This window comes from Amblyomma maculatum, unplaced genomic scaffold (assembly GCF_055883805.1).
Source record: "Amblyomma maculatum isolate TAMU_Amacu unplaced genomic scaffold, ASM5588380v1 scaffold_13, whole genome shotgun sequence".
Lineage (NCBI taxonomy): Eukaryota > Metazoa > Arthropoda > Arachnida > Ixodida > Ixodidae > Amblyomma > Amblyomma maculatum.
Window position 1 is genome coordinate 32,067,071 of NW_028146738.1, and position 20,083 is coordinate 32,087,153.

Sequence of the window (20,083 nt, forward strand, 5' to 3'; positions counted from 1 at the left end):
CTCCGCCCCTCCGCCCAAGGTAGATATCTCCGCCCTCCGCCGCCTCCTCCTCCGGCCCCGCGCTCGTCCAAGAGATGAAGTAAAGGTACGTGACCATGGCGCACGTGACAGCAGCGATAGCAGCATGGATAGCAGCGATAGCAGCGAGGAACCGCCCCTGTGTAAGATGCTGTGAGATTTGTCTCGCTTTGGCCCTGGGCATGCCTGGGCACCAAGGCTGTTGAAAAGCAAATGGCCCAAGAAAGAGCCCAAGGCCAGTGTAGCGGTGTAACCAAGAGTGTAACTTGTGCCGCCTCGTCGTGTCATGACTACGGTTATAGTGCTCTACTGCGGTGGTCATGACTGTGGGCAGTGGCGTGCTTCGTCTGTCGATGAAGTGGACGCCGAGAAATGGAACGCATGTGCTGAGGTTTCGACGAACGTCTAATCGCAGGTGACCTGCACATGAATACTACATATGGGACTATTTGCAATGATTTTGAGAGAATGGACGTGCAAGCATTTGTGGTGACACCTTAAAACACTATTGTTTTGTTTTGAACGCATTGAAGGACTGCTAGTACTAGCGCCTGGTACTAGACCGATGGTCGAAGAGAAGTACGGCTCATTTGAAAATGCTTTCTCCACTGCTTTAACAATATTGAGCACAGAAAACTTCGTTTGCCTAATTGGTAACCACAGTTCAACTAGTTGGCTTCGTGCCAGACGGCGGCGCAATGTGTGTACTTCGTCTCCGCGAAAGGCAGAGTGCATCTGGATCCTGCGCATTATAATAGAGAATTGTGTTCATACTGTCATCCGCGCCACTTTGTGGGGCGAGAGGCGCGTAAGAGCACAATTGCCTATTGTAGTGCGCGTGATCCTGATTGGACCGGGGTGCCTCTGCCATTCGCAGTGCTCCATATGCGAAAGTCTGCAAAAGTGAGATATTTTTCAGCGGTAACATGTGGCCGGCAGTTGATGCCTGTCGGTGACCTCTTGCGCTTTTCCTACTGTGGCCCGGGACTGGACGTCCGGGTCCCGACTAACGAGAACAGCTTACCATTTTTTCAAGTGAGGGAGATGTGACCAGATATGCACAGATAAAATTAGTTTGAATAAGTGAGAGCTTTAACCTATAAAAGCGTCGTTGCAACAGTCTACCACAGTCTCCTGGTCGCTAGTTTTTTTTTTGTTTATCTCATTTCTGTTCCTGTCCGTTTGCAATGGAGTCGAGTAAGGAATGACAGGGTAGTTATTCATCTGTGTCATTGCACTGTCCCCTTGGCTGCAAGAGGAGGTTTCGTTGCACGTATCAACAACGCTTGAACAGAAGTGCTAACGTATTTTTGCATTCGGTTCTGTGGTCTCTTATCTGCGTTATCTGAAGGACGTCTGTCACTGGAGAGTTGTTGATGGGCTTTTCGTCTCTTTGGATGTCTGCCGTGTCATGTAGGTAAGTGTATGTCTCGTTGGCAGATTCTGTGTATGCGTCTTTCGACAGAAGTCTGCTCATATGTCAGTTTAATTAGTGCGCATGCAGGTTGTTGTTTTTTTCTTTGCATAAAATACAATAAACAAGCTTATATTTAACCATGAAAAAATGTGCTGAGTTATTTAGAACTCTTGGAGACATTGCCCATTGAAACAGACGAAAAAAAAAGTGTCACGTTATTGCCGGCGCAGTAGCATTTATTTCATGCTTAATGTCTTAATGCTCTACAAATTCTCTGTAATAAGATCTGTTTTATATCATGTGACCCAAAGTAACAGCCATGTTAACTTTGAGTAGCTTCTGTTACAGGCATCATGAAGGAGCACAAAGAGTTATCACCTTCTGCTTCAGATGTTGTCACAGATGTATGTCGAATAAGTAACCATGTTTGGCAGCTGCATGTGCAGAGGTGTTTCATCATGATAAACAGGTATACCAAAGACATATCGATAATTTATGGTTGTGTTGTACTGTGATCACATAGATATTTATTGAACTTGGTTATTAGACAGGGCTGTTTATCCAAAGAGGAAATGCAGCCTAATTATAGTCAGGCTGTGAAGAATGCAGGATAGATGTTGCATATCTTCCTCCTTTGGCTGCTGCGCAACATCTGCAGCAAAGCACAAAGTGGTCACACTTAGTTGTCTTGGACACATGTTGGCATTCCCAGTGCAGTCGTAATTATTCTTCTGTTGTTCTGGTATTAGCCATAGCTTTGATCTTTTTTTGCATTCGCACATGAATCGAAATCAAGTCAGGGAGCAAGTGCTAGAGTCAATGAAAACTGGGTTGCTAAATGTTCCAAAAAAAGGGGGGGGGGGCATAGTTTCTGTAATGTGTTGCTAGTTTCTGTCTGAAAACGTCAGATGCTTTATTTTGTACATGCAGGGCCTGCCATTGAAAGCTCAGCTATGGTATTGTCATCGTTTCGAACGGCTCCCCCCTTGAGTGCCATTGCTCTGATGACGGTTGTAGGTGCAGCAGCATTTTTCTGGATAAGGCGTAAGTCTGCTGGCAGCAACAACTTTGTGCATGTTGGCCGCGTGGCTAACATTGTGATTCATCCAATCAAGTCGATGGCTGGAGTAGAGGTGCCCTATGCAGACTGCACAGTGGCTGGGCCAGTCTACAAAGGACTCAAAGACAGGTGAGGCCATGTTGTCCATTAGTATATTAAAATTAGTGTAAAGTCTGCATAGCTTTCTGCTGAGTTGTGTGGTATTGACCAGATAAACAATTGTGCTGTGCAAAAGGAACTTGGTGCATAGATCAACAGGAACTTGGTACATAGATAAGGGCTTGTCTAAAGACCAGGGAAGGTTGCAAATTGTGTGGAAAATTGGATACAGTTTTTGCAAATGCAAAGTTCTTTACTGTGCCGAGAAAATGTCTGGTTATTCAGAGGTTATAATCAGAATTTTTTCGTGCTGCTGGAAATTGCCAGTTTTTCTCACGTGTATCACATAATGGCTACCACAGCAACAGCTGTGGCAGAAAGGCATGTCAAGTTGCTGGCAACAAAATTATTTTTTAAATCTTATTTAAGGCTCAATTGACAAGCTGATCCAAATTTTTATGACCTTATTTATACTGATGAAGTGATTTGTGATACCTTGTTTTTGCTCCCATATATGAAGACAACAATAACAAAGCTTACTACATAGAATGGCTGTTGAAGTGTTGCATCTTTCAAGATGTGCTGGGTTTTATGTTTTTGTTAGAATATGGTGTATTCTTATGTCAGTGACTTTGTGGAATTAAAAATGTGGTTGATACAGTTAACACCAGAGCTTTCTGATCATACCAGTTGCGGTGGTGGGGTGAAAACTTTACTTCCGTAAAGAAAAAAAATCAATTTTCAGACGATCAGTGGGCTTCGTTTCGTTGGCTTCATGATGTGGCCATCAGACCATGTCTTTCAGCGACTTTCAAAGCCCAGCTCGACTGCCCGCAGGTGTACCACAGGTTCGGAGCTGGTTACCGCAGCCTCCTATTGTAGTGGATTAGATAATAGCCATTAGGCTTTGGGTTGGAGCTTAGGGCACATGTGTAGGATATGAGCTAAGTCGGCCTTTTTGGCATCGCAAAGCGTGCATTCGGGGGTGTACAGCTCTGGGTTGAGCAGGGATAGTTTGAAAGGGTTAGAGAAGGTATCCGATTGGAGCTGCCTCCACGTCACTTGCTGGATTTTACTGAGGGATTTATCCGGGGCTGGGTATTCTAGGCTGCTATTCCTGTAATAGTGATTTCTTGGTACGTTATCATGCGTTCCTTCACCCCTCGCAAGCACGATTGATCCACTGCCCTGTTGACGAATCCTTGGGCTATTGTGAGCCGCTTCATTCCCGGGTGGGACGAGTGTGCAGGGACCCAGACAATTTTAATCTGGCAGGGAGAGAAATGTGATTTTTTTAGGATTCTGTTGTATATTTGGTTTCGGTTCGAGTTTGTGATCACCGGCCGCCAGAGACACAAGTGTCGCTCTGTGTAAAGAAGTGACTGCATGTTGAAATAAAGGGGATTTTCTTGGTTGCTTGGCAGTCCGTGTACATCTGTGTGAAAAGGGCAACCATTTGTTTGGTCTGGCGAGGTAGACTCCAGTTTTCGAAAGATCAAAGAGGCACTTGCGTCCAGCACAGTCCTACGGATGTTCGATGCATCCCTTCCCGTTGTAGTTTCCACTGATGCTTCTGACTGGGCTTGGAGCGGTTCTCCAACAGGTGGATGGAGAGGAACTGCACACAGTCGCCTTTGCTTCTCGAGCACTTTCATCCGCAGAGAGGAGATATTCAGTAGGAGAACGTGAAGCACTTGCGTGTGTTTGGGCGTGCGACAAGTGGCATGTCTACTTGTGGGGACGCCATTTCACATTGCTTACTGACCACCAAGCCTTGGTCGCATTGCTTTCTACCCAAGGGCCAGGAAGGCGTCCTTTGCGAATAGCACGGTGAGCGGAGCGCCTACTGCTGTACAACTATACAGTAAAGTACCGGAAGGGTTCGCAAAATCGAGTAGCAGATGCGCTTTCTCGTCTCCCTGTGTCATCTCCTCAGGAAGAAGAGACTTTACCAGATGAAACTGTATCAGTTGCCTTTGTATCTTCTTACATTACCAGGGAAAAGTTTGAACAGGCCCAGTCGGGAGACGGCACACTGCAACAAATCAAGGCTTACATTGAATCGTCGTGGCCTACGCACAAATCCTTGCCGGGTGAGCTTCAACCTTTCTTCAAACTTCGCGATGAGCTTTCAGTGGTGGACAATTTGATTTTGCGTGGCGAACGCCTTGTGGTCCCCGCATCACTTACACCGCGGATTATTACCGCTGCTCATGAGGCCCACCCTGGAATTGTACGAACGAAAGCACGTCTGCGAGAAAAATTTTGGTGGCCAGCCATGGACAGGCAAGTCGAGCTAGCTATCCAAACATGTAGTATATGTCAGGCAGCGGACAAAAGCTCGAAGGTTAGGGCTGCACCATTGAACCCGGTCCCCTTACCAAAGGAACCGTGGCTAAAGCTGGGAATGGACATTGTTGGCCCATTTGAGAGAGCGCCACACGATTGCCGATATGCAATCACGCTGGTCGACTACTTTTCTAAGTGGTCCGAGGTATATTTTTGCAACCAAGCCACAACACGCACAGTCACAAGCTTCTTGGTGTCAGTGTTCGCACGTGAAGGTTACCCAGAAGAAATCGTTTGCGATAACGGGCCACAGTTTTCATCTCGAGAGTTCCAAGCTTTTCTGCAGGATCGCGGCATCCGCTTGCGGCATTCGTCCGTATACTACCCCCAAGCAAACGGTCAAGTAGAACGGTTTAACAGAGTATTTTAAAAGTTTTATTCAAGTAGCTACACTCGAGCAGCGTCCCTTACGCCAGACGGTAACAGAATACTTGAGCGTTTACCGTTGCACGCCACATGCCACAACTGCAGTTGCCCCAGCACTTCTCCTGCATGGACGTTTGCCAAGAACTCGGCTTGATGTGGTTGGGTACCCGTCAGCCATATTTTCGACTGACCCTAGTGCAGAGCTCCACCGCATACGCGAGCGGGTGAAGCAAAAGCAACAATCCAGTAAACTCTACACAGACGCTCGCAGGGCTGCAAGGGAAACTAAAGTGGATGTTGGTGACCTTGTACGGGTACGGAGACCTACAACTGCATTTAAAGGTGACTTCGCTTTTAGCAGCCCAAGGAAAGTGATAAGAAAGCAGGGGCAATCGTCTTTTCACCTTGATGATGGAAAAACGTGGAACGCTTCAAAATTGTCGACGATGCCACAAGCTTCTGCATCCCTTTGTGGGTGGGGCGAAAGGAATGGTACAAATGATACCGCTACGGAAAGCAGCTCACCGCCTACCATGGACGGACCCGTTTCAGAAGCGCCAACCGGGTCTTCAGCCGTGGCTGCTGCTAAGCAGCAACCTATGCCACCAGTGACCTGCTGTGAACCGGAAGAGACTTCGCCTGCAGCCAGTGGGTTCGCATCAGGACCACAGCGTAGGGTACAGCCACCAAGGAACAGGCGACCCCCAGACCGCTATGGACACTAAGTGCAGAAGGACTCGTTGTGCTGCAGTGAACATGAATTTGTCACTCTCCGCACGAATGTTGTTCAGTTTGAAAGATGTGGTCATTATTGAAGTGTATCTTGTTTTGTTCGTTTGTTTGTTTTGTGTTCTATATACTTTTGTATTAAGTGCTAGGACAAGCACGTTGTCGTTATTGTAAATATAATTCGGTAAACGAGCACTAGCGTACTACCACTACTAAATTACTAACCAATGTAGCCGTTTTTATAAGGAAGGGAATATGTTGTATATTTGGTTTCGGTTCGAGTTTGTGATCACCGGCCGCCAGAGGCACAAGTGTCGCTCTGTGTATATAAGTGACTGCATGTTGAAATAAAGGGGATTTTCTTGGTTGCTTGGCAGTCCGTGTACATCTGCGGCACACACCGCTACAACAGATTCTATATGCCATTTCGTGAATTTTGCCTTTTCCAAAGTTTGCACGGCCATTTTTGAGTCGCTGAAAATAATTCCACAGGCAGTATTGGTGATTGCAATTGCTGTCGCGGATTCCTCCGCTTCTTCCGCGCGTCTGCCGAGGACGGTAGCGGCGGAGAGGTGTTTAAATTTTTGGTCTACGATGGCAACCGCGAAGGCGTACCGCTCTTCGTGTTCGGCCGCATCTACATAGACTGCCTCCTCGCAGTTCCTATATTGCTTGTGAAGAGATTTGGCTCTGGCCTGTCTTCTCTCCTTGTGGTACTCCGGGTGCATATTTTTTGGGATTGGGTGCATTACGAGGTGCTTGAATATATCTCGGGGTACGGATCTTTCGTTCGTTTTAGTTGTTTCGAAACATATTTTTAGTTCCCGGAGAATATGTCTCCCTGTAGGTGTGTTGGACAACCTCTCGCATTGGCCGATCCTGTGCGCTTCGATTAGCTCTTCGAGCGTGTTATGGATGCCCATTTTCAAGAGTTTCGTGGTTGGTGTGAATCTCGGCAGATGTAGGGCTGCCTTGTACATTTGTCTTATTAAGCAGTTGATCTTTTCCTTTTCTGCTTTAGAAAGGTTTAGGTATGGAAGGGAGTAGACGAAGCGGCTCAGCACGAAGGCCTGAACCAGTCATCTGAGGTCCGCCTCCTTCATTCCCGCATGCTTTTTGGCAATGCGTTGAATAAGACTGTTCGTCTGGTTTACGCATGCTGTGAGTTTGTTGATTGTTACTGTGTTTTTGCCATTGCTTCGAAGGTGCATGCCTAATAATCGAATCGTTTGGGCTTCAGGGACTAAGGTGTTGGTTACGTAGATCTCTATGAGGATAGGAGTTGTTCTTGCCAATCCTCTCTGTTTGTAACGCATGACCAAGAGCTCCGACTTTGTCAGAGAGCAGGACAGGCCTATCACCTCCGCCCGCTCCGAGACAATGTCAGCTCCCGCTTGCAGCGTCTGCTCTATGTCGCCGTCACTCCCTCTAGTCGTCCATAGCGTGATGTCGTCCGCGTAGAGGGAGTGCGAAAGGTTCGGAACTCGCTCTAGGATTTGAGTCATTGGTATGAGTGTGATATTAAAGAGCAGGAGTGAGAGCACCGATCCTTGCGGGGTGCCTTTGCTGCCCAGTTTGAAGGTGTCCGATTTGAGCGGCCTGAAACGTATCTCCGCCATCCTATTGGATAGGAAGGCTTTGATATACCATATTTTTCGGTCTATACACCTTTGTATAAGTTGCACCCCCCTCCAAATGGCATTTTTTCAAAGAAAAAAAAACATATATAAGGAAGGAAGGAAGGAAGGAAGGAAGGAAGGAAGGAAGGAAGGAAGGAAGGAAGGAAGGAAGGAAGGAAGGAAGGAAGGAAGGAAGGAAGGAAGGAAGGAAGGAAGGAAGGAAGGAAGGAAGGAAGGAAGGAAGGAAGGAAGGAAGGTCGTACCTGTGCATAAAACGCACCCCCCCCCTTTTAGCAAGCGATATAAAAACTTCTTGCAGATCAGGTAGTGAGAAAGTGCAACTAAGGAACACGATTGCTGCGGCCGCGTCTCCGTATGCATCCCGTGTTAGGCAGTGCTCACTTGTGCGTTCCAAAATCAAGACATTGCTTTTGAGAAAATTTTATTTCGACAGCATGAGCAATGCGCAAAATAGCAGCTTACATGACAGCGTTTAGGCAAAGTCATCAAAGTAGTCGTCCTCCGAGTCACTTGCAAATAATGCAGCTACTTCAGATGGGAGCTCCACCGGCATGTCACTGTCATCATCTTCGGACTCGCTGCTATTCACTTCGCTAGCTTCATCAGTCACGAACGGAACCAACCCATCCTTAAACCCTGCTACAATAGTTTTTGCAGAAATTGAGTTCCATGCCTCGCTCACCCATTCTGCCACTTCACCAAAAGTTGTGTGTCTCATGCGTCCAGTTTTTGTGAAGCTATGCTCTCCCTCAGACATCCAGGACTCCCACAATCGTCGCAGAACCGCTTTAAAACTTTGATGGACAGAAATGTCAAGCGGCTGAAGCATCTTCGTCATGCCACCGGGTATGATGACTGGAATGCAGTTTTTTTGTTTTTATCTTTTTTTGATAAAATCAGTGATGTGCACCTGCATGCTGTCCATCACCACCATTCCTTGCTTCGCGTGAAAAAATCCATCGGGGCGACTTGAAAACCTGGTCGGGCCAGGTACTCATCATTTCCTCATATTTAGGGAACAGTGCAAAGGGCGGGACACAGACACACAAGAAAGCATAAACACAAGGCGCTGACTATCAACGATAGTCAGCGCCCTAAATATGCAAAACCAACTAGCCTGCCAACTGCTCTTATTAATATCATTTCCTCGCCCATCCATCCCTTTGCGTTTGCCTAGATCACCACACTGGGAGAAAAGGGGTGTTTCCGCATAAAGTGGAAGCATCACAACGGACCCCCCTTGAAGCCAGCTGCCTTTGTCTTGGCTGCCAAGGTCTTCGTCTTTAGCCGCAGCTGCACAGTTGACAGGCCTCTCCCTTCGGCTCGTTGTTCCAAGATCCATGTGCGCAGGCAATCCTCCAGCTCCGGCCAGCGAGCTTTCTTGCCGCGGTTTGCCTTCTTTGTTACCTTCATTGTCTCAAACACACTGGTGGCTTTCAGCCAGTCCCGAATCAATTTCTCGCTGACCTCGAAATGCCTCCCTGCAGCCCGATTTCCGTGATCGCGTGCAAATTCAACAACAGGCAGCTTGAACTTAGCGCCATAACTTCGCTGACTTCGCTTCGCAGGAGGCGTCATGGTTAGCAAGGATGCGTGACAAGACCCGACCAGCCCGACACGCGAAACACGTAGCGAAGCAAAAATGACCAAAGAAAGACGCTATGGCAGGCGGAAGCGACGCCAACGAATGCGTCTCATTGAAACTTGTTATTTGTAGTGCAGCATTTTCAAAATAACTACATTTTCCCCTTTTCGCAAACATTTTCTGCAAAAATGCATAAGCTTCATTTTGTTTTTTGGGAAAATTTGATGTTACTTCTATTTCATTTTGAAATGCAGTTACTGTGCACACCACGTGGTGGCGCAGTGTGTACGTTCTACCTCGGGGTTTTAACTTTTTTTTTGTACGTTCTTGCTTTTTTTCTAGTTTTTTTTTCTTTCCTGGTCTGGGCATTTCGAGAGGCCCGCTCGTTACAAAGGGCGTAATCACCAGATCATCATCATCCACTGGATACGTAGGACATGGAATCCAATTTTGCCCTTATATAAGTCGCACCGTTCTATGAGACGCACCGACCTAAAATTCAGAAAAAGCCGCGACTTATACACCTGAAAATACGGTAGTTGTGGGTACGCTCGCCTACGTCCTAGTCTGAAAGTGCGAGACTCCGCTTCAAAAAGTGACTGAATTTTGTGCGCATTTTTCGGGTGTATGAATTGTCGCGTCATCTGGAAGCGCTCAGTGCAAGCTTTTTGCTATTGCCGCCATTGCCTTTTAGAATTTTTCTCTCCTCTTTTCCATCTCGATTAACTATATGATTTTTGCCGCTGCAAGTCTTCAACTCATTTTATTTTCTGTAATGGTTGCACATTTATCAACAACCAGAAAGTTTGGAATTTGGACGCAGTTTCCTTTGATAGCCGCGGGTGCCATCACTATTCGTAAACACCCAAATTTTTTACCAAGCAAAACCGCCGTTTTTTTATACATGGGCCTTATGGAAAGTGTCGCAACTGGTAGTATTAAGGAGCTTTGGTTGACACAGGTGTAGCATGCTTAACATTTGGCATATAGATCTTACTGGTCCCATACTCATACAAAAACGGAATACTTTCAAAGATTGTTTTTGACATCTTTCAACTATTGCATAACAAGTCAACAATATCTTGATTTAATTTCATGTGTGTGAAGCTTATGAGTTGCAGTAGTATTGACAAATACTGACTATTCCTGAATAGAGGCTTTACAAAAGTTAGCGCCATCTAGTCAAAGAAACAGAAACTGTGCACGGCGGCCATGTTTTGCTCAGTCCGCCCGCGCCTCCCATCGAGTACGCTGTCAACGTGCGCCTTCGTAGAACCCGTGCATGCACCGAAAGGTGCATTGGAATGCTCACAAGCGATTGGTTCATTTTTTAACATCACAGCAGTCGCTGTTAGCTCCAAGCTCTATTCGGAATGATGCCAGCATGGTGTTGCATGCCCTTCTGCAGCCAGCGCACCGTCATAGACGCGCGCAGAATCAAGGCATACCTGTGTATGTGACCGTTCGTTTGCAGTCCTAATTGGCTTAACATGGTCACTGTCATCATGCAAAGCATTACTGCATGTCCCTCTGACTGGGAGCTAGCTCACAGAATGTGCTATCACCTAAAACAGCAAGGTTGTTTTGCGCGCTATGAAGCCTTGTGAACTTGAAGGATAAGCTTATGCTGCGATGGAGGGCACGGGAGAAGGAGCAATGCATGTATAATGAACGCTGTTATGCAAATACTTTCTTTGAAACATTTTGTACGTAGGTTGCATTTACCATTGTGTATTGGATTTAAGACACGGGCATGATTACCGAAACTACTTTTCACAGTCGTACGAAATGGTAGTGCTTGATGCAGAGAGCAATACGGTTGTCTAATGCGCCGAGGTGCGTGTTTCACGCTGCAAAAGCAAGCGGCTGCCAAACCCGTGGCGTCTAGAAAAGCAGGAAAAGATGACATCCCACTAGTGTGTTGTAGCATGCTCACGTGCAGCCCGTTTCGACGGGTCCACGTCCAGAGCGCGCAGCTCAGGTTTTATACCTGCCAATGCGGCCGATAAAATAATGAAGTGTGCGCTTCATTTTTGTTTGTTTTTTCGAGTCACCCGATGGTTCGCTAATTCACAGCTGCCTAAAATTCACTGGAATTTTTAAATATGTTGATTTCTTGTTCATTCCCTCTGTCAGAAAGTAAACATCTGAAGCCCCAATCTCATATAAAAGCGCTGACATGGGAAGCTTCGAGGAACTCGGAGGAGGAGGAACTCGGCTGAAACGAAAAGAAATTTGAGAAGTCAGCTCACATTACTGCGAGGTGTTTGTGCTTTGTGCAACTGGCTGTGTTCATAAAATCAGATTTATATTATATCATATCGTTATAGAAAAATTAGAGGGTCACTTAAGCTCCGCTGTTAAAGGTATAACGCGATAGTGTCTCTCTCTCATACACACACGCACAACATTTTCTTTCTTCACATGTTATATTTTAGCTCTTTTATTGATTTATTTATTTTATTTACCAAATACTGCAGGCCCTAACTGGGCCTTAGCACGAGGGGTGAAAAGAATACAATGCAGTGAAATATGAATTCATCAAAAGTAACATACTACACACAAGTGTAGTATGTTATATGTTGTTATGTATGTTATATTTCTATGTTATGTATGTTATGTTATATTTCTATTATTTACTTATTTATTTTTATTTTATTTGACGTTTTATATTTTTATACACCAATGCGCATGCGTCCGCAACAATCTGCTTTCCATTCTGAGCAATTTGACACTTTTGAACACATTCTTCAATTATTTCAATTAATCAATTACGTCTAAATTTTCTTTTAGCATCACCAAGCACTGGTTTTTATTCTGACACTTTAAACCCTTACTGTCCAATTTTTTTTTCGTTTCTTTATTTCATCAATTGATCAATTAATTACAAAGATTTTATTAACTTGTCATCGCCTATCGCACACCAATCAATATTCAATCACTGGATGCACAAATTACCATGGCACTTTTTATTTTATGCAGTCCCCGATTATTTCCGAGACTAATGTCAACTGCTAATGTCGACGGCATGGGAAGGAAAGTGCTAAGCGCCAGTCCAACTTACGTCAAATTACGCACAATCCTTTTATCATAAAATAAAATGCATCCTCGCTCATTTCACCAACCAAGTATCTTCCAGTGGGATCAGCGACGGTGATTGCACAAACCAAGCAAACAAACTCGCGATCATCTCTCATAGGCATTTAAGGAAACAGCAAAGGCGCACCGACAAAAAAAATCCACATTACAGAACTCTGGATACTGTACCTGGATAGGGATGACGCTGCGGATTGCCGAGGGGCCCATGCACGACTCGTAGAGCAATTTGTAACTGCGCTCGGCAGCGCGGCCGGTGGGCCCCGCCACGTCCCGGCTGTCAAAATACGCTTCTAGGCGTCGCTAACAGAAACCGCCAGGGACCGAAGAGAGGTCCAAGCACAGCACACTAGGTTAAAACGTGAAAAGCACGAACAGAATGGCGAGCGCTGACGGACGGACACGAAGCAAACGGATGGAGCGAACAAAATATGGTGGCTAGCGTGGGATCAGCATGCCGCTCACGGTTGCCAGACATACTTTTGTAAACCCTCTATTTATGGACAGAGTTTGTGATGTAGAAGTTCACAGACACGAGGAATTATCGGATGTACAGGTGCAGGCATAAATTAATGGAGCACTCTTTTTTCAAAATACAATGTCTATTGGAGATAAGAAAACATAATTTGTAAAGTAGAAGCACACTGGCGTCTACTACAAGGCTGTACATACCACGACTCCCAGTTTCAATTATGCAATGCTTGAAAAATTTTAGAAAGAAATGGCTTGCTCAGTTTACTTTTGTTCTCACTGGTACATTTTGGAGACAGGAACAGTAAGTGGTTATCAAAAGTCACATTATTCCTTGCGAAACAGTTATCTGCACCGTAAACTTGAATATTTTAGGCATTGTCAACATATGTGCAAAAAAAAGGTGTTTCTCTTCACTTCCCTGAAGAACTTAATATGATCTTTGTGTTTCATATAATCTTGTGCAACCTCACTTTATTGTAAGGCATGCAGGTAGAGCCACATACTGGTATCTGGGGTGAATTTTCTTTATCAGAGTGTTTCAAAGCCACAGGCATACTTTATATTTAGGCATGCAGGTACAGCGGCATACTTGGTATCTGAGGTGAATTTTCGCTGTCACAGTTCGTTTCAAAGCCACAAGCGTGCTTTGTGGCAAATTGTTGTTCGTAAGTGCTGGAAAATGTGAAATTGCATTGCCTTTCGCCTTTTGTGAGCCCCGCCCCCCTTTTTTTTCTTTGCAGACACATGCTTATCGTCAGAAATGACTATTTTGTCTCAATGCGTGAGGAACCAAGTCTTGGCATGATCAAAGTTGCCTTTGATGAAGACACATTGGTATTAACACTAACAGTTGATGGATACCCACCACTGACAGTAGCTGCCTGCAGTGCTGAAGAGCAAAGGAAGCCTTCATTCACCATCAGGTTTGTGGCACTAATGCCTCTTGCCTGTGGTTGGTAATGTGTAAGCCTGGATAGACAGAGAGGTTGGTCCTGGAAGTATGCCCTGCTCTAGGGAGAAGGGAGAGTACTTGGAGGGTGATGTCATAGGATCATTGTAGCTGTATCAAGTGCCCGGATGATGAATATGTCCAGCTCTGAAATTCACGAAAGGACAGAATGGTGCAACAGTATAATTTGATCTTGTTCATACAGAAAGTAGTTCAGAGCTTATTCATCCTGCATTTTAATTTATGCACATATTATATTAAGTGGTGGTACTTTACCTGTACCTGTACTCACCTATGGGGCTGAAACGTGGAGGCTAACCAAGAGAGTTCTACTCAAGTTGAGGACAACTCAGAGGGCTGTGGAACGAAAAATGATAGGGGTAACATTGAGAGGAAGCGTGCAGAGTGAGTCAGAGAAATAACTCAAGTTACTGACATTCTAGTGGAAATTAAGAAGAAGAAAGGGGCATGGGCAGGACATGTAGTGCGAAGAGAGGATAACCGATGGTCGCTTAGGGTAACAAACTGGATTCCAAGGGAAGGTAAGCATAGCAGGGGGCGGAAGAAAGTTAGGTGGGTGGATAAGAAGTTGCAGGGGTCAGGTGGATGCAGCTAGCACAGAACCAGGTTAATTGGAGAAATATGGAAGAGGCCTTCGCCCTGCAGTGGGTATAATCAGGCTGATGATGATAATGATGGTGTTACTTTGCATCTGCTTTGGTTTAACTAAAGGTATCCACATGATGGGCTCATGATAACAGTAAACGTGTTGGGGTTTATTTTCTTGCTGGTGCTAATTTTTGTGAGAGTGCAGTGTGTTGATCGCCAAATGTAAACCAGTTTACTGGAAACATGCTTACCCTTGTCTTTATAACGGTGGAGTTAATTGATGTAACTAGTATTATGTTTGGCAAAACTCAAGTGGTGAACATACTTACCTATTGATCTTAACAATCTGCTTTTATGTGCCGTGCAAAATGTTCTATAAAGTCCTATATAGAGTGTACACTGCATACACTTGCAGTGCATGCAGAACAGGACTATGATCTTGGTGACTTACGGGTTTAAAGGGATACTGAACAAAAAAATTGCTGCCGAGGTTTCTAGCACAGATGGTAGTGATTGCATTGAGAGTGATCAAAACAACACACTTTATGAAGAGAAATGAGTGGAAAGTAAGTATTTTATTGAATATTTCTCAAATCGCCGCACCTAGCGGCCTGTTGTGAAAGCTCTGGCAAAACTGGATATCATGTCATATTTACCTGCCTCCCTCATGCCTCCCTAGCCACCCCTTTCGCGAACGGTCGCACCCTTTTATTTTTCCCTTCCTCTATGGCACTCACGAAACGCACGAATGGCCTTTCTTTTTTAAAGTGCAACAGGCTCTAAAACTTCTGCTCTTGTTCCTACTGGATAGTGGACATAGCATGCAGCTTTAAACCACACTGCGCATAATTCATCCTTCCCTTCCAATGTGCCAACAATTGTCCGCAATACGCGCCCTTCGTACGCATCCCCCTCCACCTCCTTCGTCTGCAGCATTCCACACTTCGCAGCATTGGGCACAGCACGACCCGGGGGAACCGACACTGCGTGTAGTTGGTCAACCAACTTCAGGTGCAGGGGCGGCGGCCGCGGGGCCATGATGTTGCTGAGGGTAAATGTGATGTCACACCCACCTGCTCACAGTCGGGAGCTCGCTTGCCTCTGACTCGGCAACCGCTCAGAAAACGTCAAAAATGCAGCCAGCTGCTCAAAACACCCAAATTATGTGTTTATACTAGTGTAATCGTGTCTTAAGAATGCAATTGTGGTACTTTCTCAATATTCTAGGATATTTGTTCAGTATACCTTTAAAATGTGGCCTTTGTATTGTTTGAAGTGGATTATGAAGACGGCGTGAAAGCGACCAGGACAAGGAAGGAACACCAAAATAACAGGACAAGCGCAAGGAACAACAAAATAACAGGACAGGTGTTCCTTCCTTGTCCTCGTCGCTTTCGCGCCGTCTTCATAATCCACTTCAACCATGAACCAACTAGCCCAAAGCAAAATACTTCTTGAGTATTGTTTCATCTATAACCCTGTATACATGGACTCAACAGCACCAGGTTGAGTCAGTGTCAGGTAAGCAAGGTCACCTTTGACCCACTTGATGTCTACATGAACTCGCTGCTAGGGAGTAAGTACAGCAGCGGTGCCTAATGTCGAGATTTGCAATTATTGTGCAAGCTTTATGTTTGTGTTTGATTCCATTGCTTTTGAGAGCTTCGCTTATTTTTTTATCGTTAATGAGGGATAGACAGCATTTAATTTCACTGAACTCCTAGCCGCGCCAGAAGCTTTCTGGTATCAGTCTCCCATAACTCGACTCCCTGACTCGACACCGTCTATATGCTTTTAGACAAGTGGGTCAAGCAAATTAACCTACCCCCTGCTAGTGAGTTAACTCGACCCCCTTAGCCGCCTACTTTACTCAACTCGACTGCATATACACGAACTCGACAACTGATTTTTTACTTTTTTACTCGACAAGCTAACTCAGCCCAACTCTGTCGAGTCCATGTAAACAGGGCTTATACATGTGTCATCCTACAACATGCTACCTGCACCCAAACACTTAAGCGATTCTTTGTTCATAGGCATGTCAACAGCATGGGCGACAGTAATGAGCATCCTTTTTTTTTTAAATACATCCTTACAAATGCCTGCTGCACTGAGAAGCTAATGATGGTGGTGCTTGGCTTTGTGGCCACACAGATGCTGCATTTCACTGCACAAGAGGCACTGTGAATCGGCTCTCTCCGCTGACACAGTCAGAAAATATTTGCGGGAAGTTGCAAACCCTGTCATGAGACTGTGCCCATGTTCATAGATTTCCAAGGTTGCCCCTGCCCATGATAGGCGAGCAAATTTTGGTACCCCTTGGTGTTAAACCAGCATGATGAGTAATTGCGAATTCTGTGCCACCAGAAATAAGCCTGTTCAAATTCTTGTTGAGGTCATGCATGCTGCATTTTTTTACTTAATTGGCATTACGCATGTTTTCTCAGTAAACTATTTTTCTTTCTGTATTTTTCGTGCTTTTTCAGCAACAGGTATGTGCAGTATTAGCATATTGGAATGCAAACTGGTGGATGTGATAAAATTTCTAGCTCTCCAATTTTAGGCTTTCATGCAAAGAGTTCGTTTCTTGATAATTTCTTAGCTGTCTGGTGCCAGATCGTGTGGGAGATTTTTATCTGCACTTCCAAAGAATGAAACTACCTTGCAGTTGGAATTTCATTCATTTTTAAATATCTTATTTACAAAGCCATGAGAAACATTGAATGAATAGGAACAATCTTATAGCTAGCAAAGCATGTGTGCACTTTGCACTTTTTCTGTACCAATTTTCCTCTGAAATATATGCATCTATGGGCCAAAAATGAATAATTGTAATGAAACAACTGGCATTGTTTACTATAGCTTACACACAGGTTTGAGCAGTAGCTGTATGAAAGGGTAAATTTACCTTACTAATATTGGCTTCTATGCTGTCTGAGAATGGCTGGAGCTGACCAGATGAGGCATACAGTTGTTGATTTATTAGGGCTAAAGCATTTGGGTAAAGCTTTAGAATCTTTTTATTGTAGCAGTTTAGTCCTGTATGAAAAGAGGATTTTTTGTTTACGACCATCAGTATGACCGAGTCTGCTTGACATGCAGGGTCCGAATGTTCAGCTACAATGCTGTGGAAGTCACACCAGAAGCCTCACAGTGGTTTAGGAACTACCTCAAGCATGATGATGTTCGCCTTGTGAGGATTCTCCTTGACCAGAAGACCATAGCAAGGGAGAAGAATAGCATTGCTCCGGTGATATGCTTTTCTCATTGTGATTGCATTAAGCTAGAATGGATGATGATGGTGCAATCATTGTAACTCCTCTCCTGCAGGTGTAGTTTATTAAGAATGTAGTTGCTAGCAGACATCAGGAGTTATATTTCTTTTAGTTTTGTGCGAAAAAATGTAATGGTACATCCTTGTTAATTTTTAGCATGCTTTTGCTTTTACAGTAAAACCCCGTTAATGCGTAGTTGGCGGGGAAGTGGCAAAAGTATGTGCTATCCGGCAGTACACCTTAACCGATTACAATAAATTTGCCATTACTCACCCTCCAAAAGTGAAGAAAAAAACGGGCATTGTAAATTTTCCATGATACACATACGTGCTCAAACATCGTTGCGCTTAAGAAAAACCGATGTACGAGATGCATCGCGCTCCTGTCTCGTATGATTTTTTACGTCGTTTTTTTTTTTAAGCGCAATGATGCTTGAACATGTCAGTCACCAACTAGCCCAACTAGAAACCCTCTTGACTCATGCGTGCACTTTATTCCCGTCCTGCCCATCAGAAGTCGATCATTTTCAGTTGCCGCCGTGGTAGTCGCGCGGCGACAACAGCACTCTCCAGATCAGCGAAACCGCGAGCAAACTTCTCTATAAGGCCCATCTTCTTAGCGAACGCTCTCATAACAGTTAATGGCTGAGCAGCTTCCGTCACAGTAGGGCATGATTTGGCTCTTTCCAAGTCATCGCTGCTGTCCTCATTCTCGATATCCTCATCGCTTTCGGGAGAAGCATAGTGCTGCCCGTTCACACACATACTCATGCAACCGCTTTGCAAAGCACCGCAGCTCAATACAGACGATGCAATCACCGGTTGCGCACCACATCCACAAAGCAAAAAAAGTATGATAGCCTACGTCGCAACTGCACGCCTGCACGCGTAACGCGAAGTTATAGTGCTCTAGAAGATTGGGCAGTGTGTCGACCGCGCCGCGAAATGCATGGGAGCGAGGGGCCGCTTTTGCGATGACGGAGGCGCCGCAGCGCAGAGGGCGCCACCAGCAACTGGTGTGTCAGCCGTCCGAGCGCCCGCGTATGCGCGCTGTGCGGCGGGGCGGATACCGCGCGGACTGTACGTTCTTGTTTGCTTGTGCGTCTTCTCGAGCTGTTCGCGACAAGATTTTACAAATATGTCAGTTAACGGTGCTCAGTACTGTTAGCAATCACCTAAGTTATTTTCCATTTTGGCCGTCGGCAACACCTCGGGGAAGTAACATGAGAGGAGTTGGCTCCGAAGAAAACAGCTTGGAGAGGGCCGGCGTACCACTCGCACAGCACGCTTCACTCGCCGTACAGCTTGCTTTAGCATTCCTAAAGCACCTAATTCACGTCCAGAAATGTAGTCGTTTTGAAAAGAGGGCAGTTTGGAAGCAGGATGTATGAAGAAGTGAAACATACAACACGTGCGTTCGAGCGCTGACTAAAACTGGTCACAGTTAACCCCATTATCAAAACAGCCAAAATGGTATATTCCGTTGTTTCCCACGCCAACTATGCCGACTACAGTACGTCACTGAAGCCACAAGAGAAGTCGGCATTCAGTTGGAATGAATTAAATGTGGACTACACCGCATGGAGGTAGAGATGACCTAATTGTTCAAGAAAATGTTTACATTCTAGGGTACGCAAGCCACCGGTAATATGCAAGTCATTGCCTCCAGAAGATCGCTCTAGTCTTGTTTTATGTACATACAAAAAAAAAAATGAATAGCTTTGAAAAAGAAATAACGACGGAAAATAGAGGACGCAGAGGCTATAGGGTATACGCTTATTCGCTTCCGCTAGATCATCCTTCTGCGAAAGAGAGGTTGTGAGGCCGGCACGGTTTCTCACCACGACAAAAATAGCGCTATAGGTTCGAAGCTAGGTCGCAATTTACTCGAAAATTTGGCTCGATGCACGGTCCTTTTCGACTGCTTCGCACTTCAGATTTTGCAAACTTCCTGTAAAATGTTGAAAGTTCAAAAAGTTTACCTACTTGGAGCACCAGAAAAGCTCCCACTTGAAGCAATGAAATTTATAGTGTTTTTGCGGCTTCGCTCTTTGCGAAGTAAGCAAATCACGACAAGAGTTCCCAAAGGGAAAATAATTAAATTCCCTTGGAAGTATTTCACGTGAAATATCAACCTTGTTAACAATTATAATCTGGTTAGTATTGCAAAGAGCACCCGCGGTAAGTAGCCCGATTATATATAGTCCGGTAAGCAGTAGTTGCAAGTATATCCAGTCGATTACTCATATTTCATACCACACACTCAAAGAATAAACACGTATTATGTCCGCATTTGATTTCGGCATTATTTTAATTGCTTGCGTATTAGGTGTTCGTCATCTTTTTCGCATTTTTCCGCTTTCTCTCGGTGCGCACCAAGAACTGCATCATACCTGCCAATTCGACGCGTATTATCAG

The 20,083-nt window shown here is 45.1% G+C and overlaps 1 protein-coding gene across 2 annotated transcripts in view; it reads left to right on the plus strand.

The window, feature by feature from the left end:
- The first annotated feature begins 245 nt into the window (after positions 1 to 245).
- Positions 246 to 20,083, plus strand: part of LOC146172513 (mitochondrial amidoxime-reducing component 1-like) — a 29,669-nt gene continuing 9,831 nt past the window's right edge. The window contains exons 1-4 of one of the 2 annotated variants that reach the window (XM_084586010.1): positions 246 to 433; positions 2,366 to 2,624; positions 13,574 to 13,756; positions 17,494 to 17,641. In XM_084586010.1, coding sequence (XP_084442136.1) covers positions 2,389 to 2,624; positions 13,574 to 13,756; positions 17,494 to 17,641 — 567 coding nt within the window. In that variant the 5' untranslated portion in view covers positions 246 to 433; positions 2,366 to 2,388. Of the gene's footprint in view, positions 434 to 612; positions 1,436 to 2,365; positions 2,625 to 13,573; positions 13,757 to 17,493; positions 17,642 to 20,083 lie in introns of those variants that run through there. The other variant, XM_084586011.1, reaches the window with a different exon arrangement.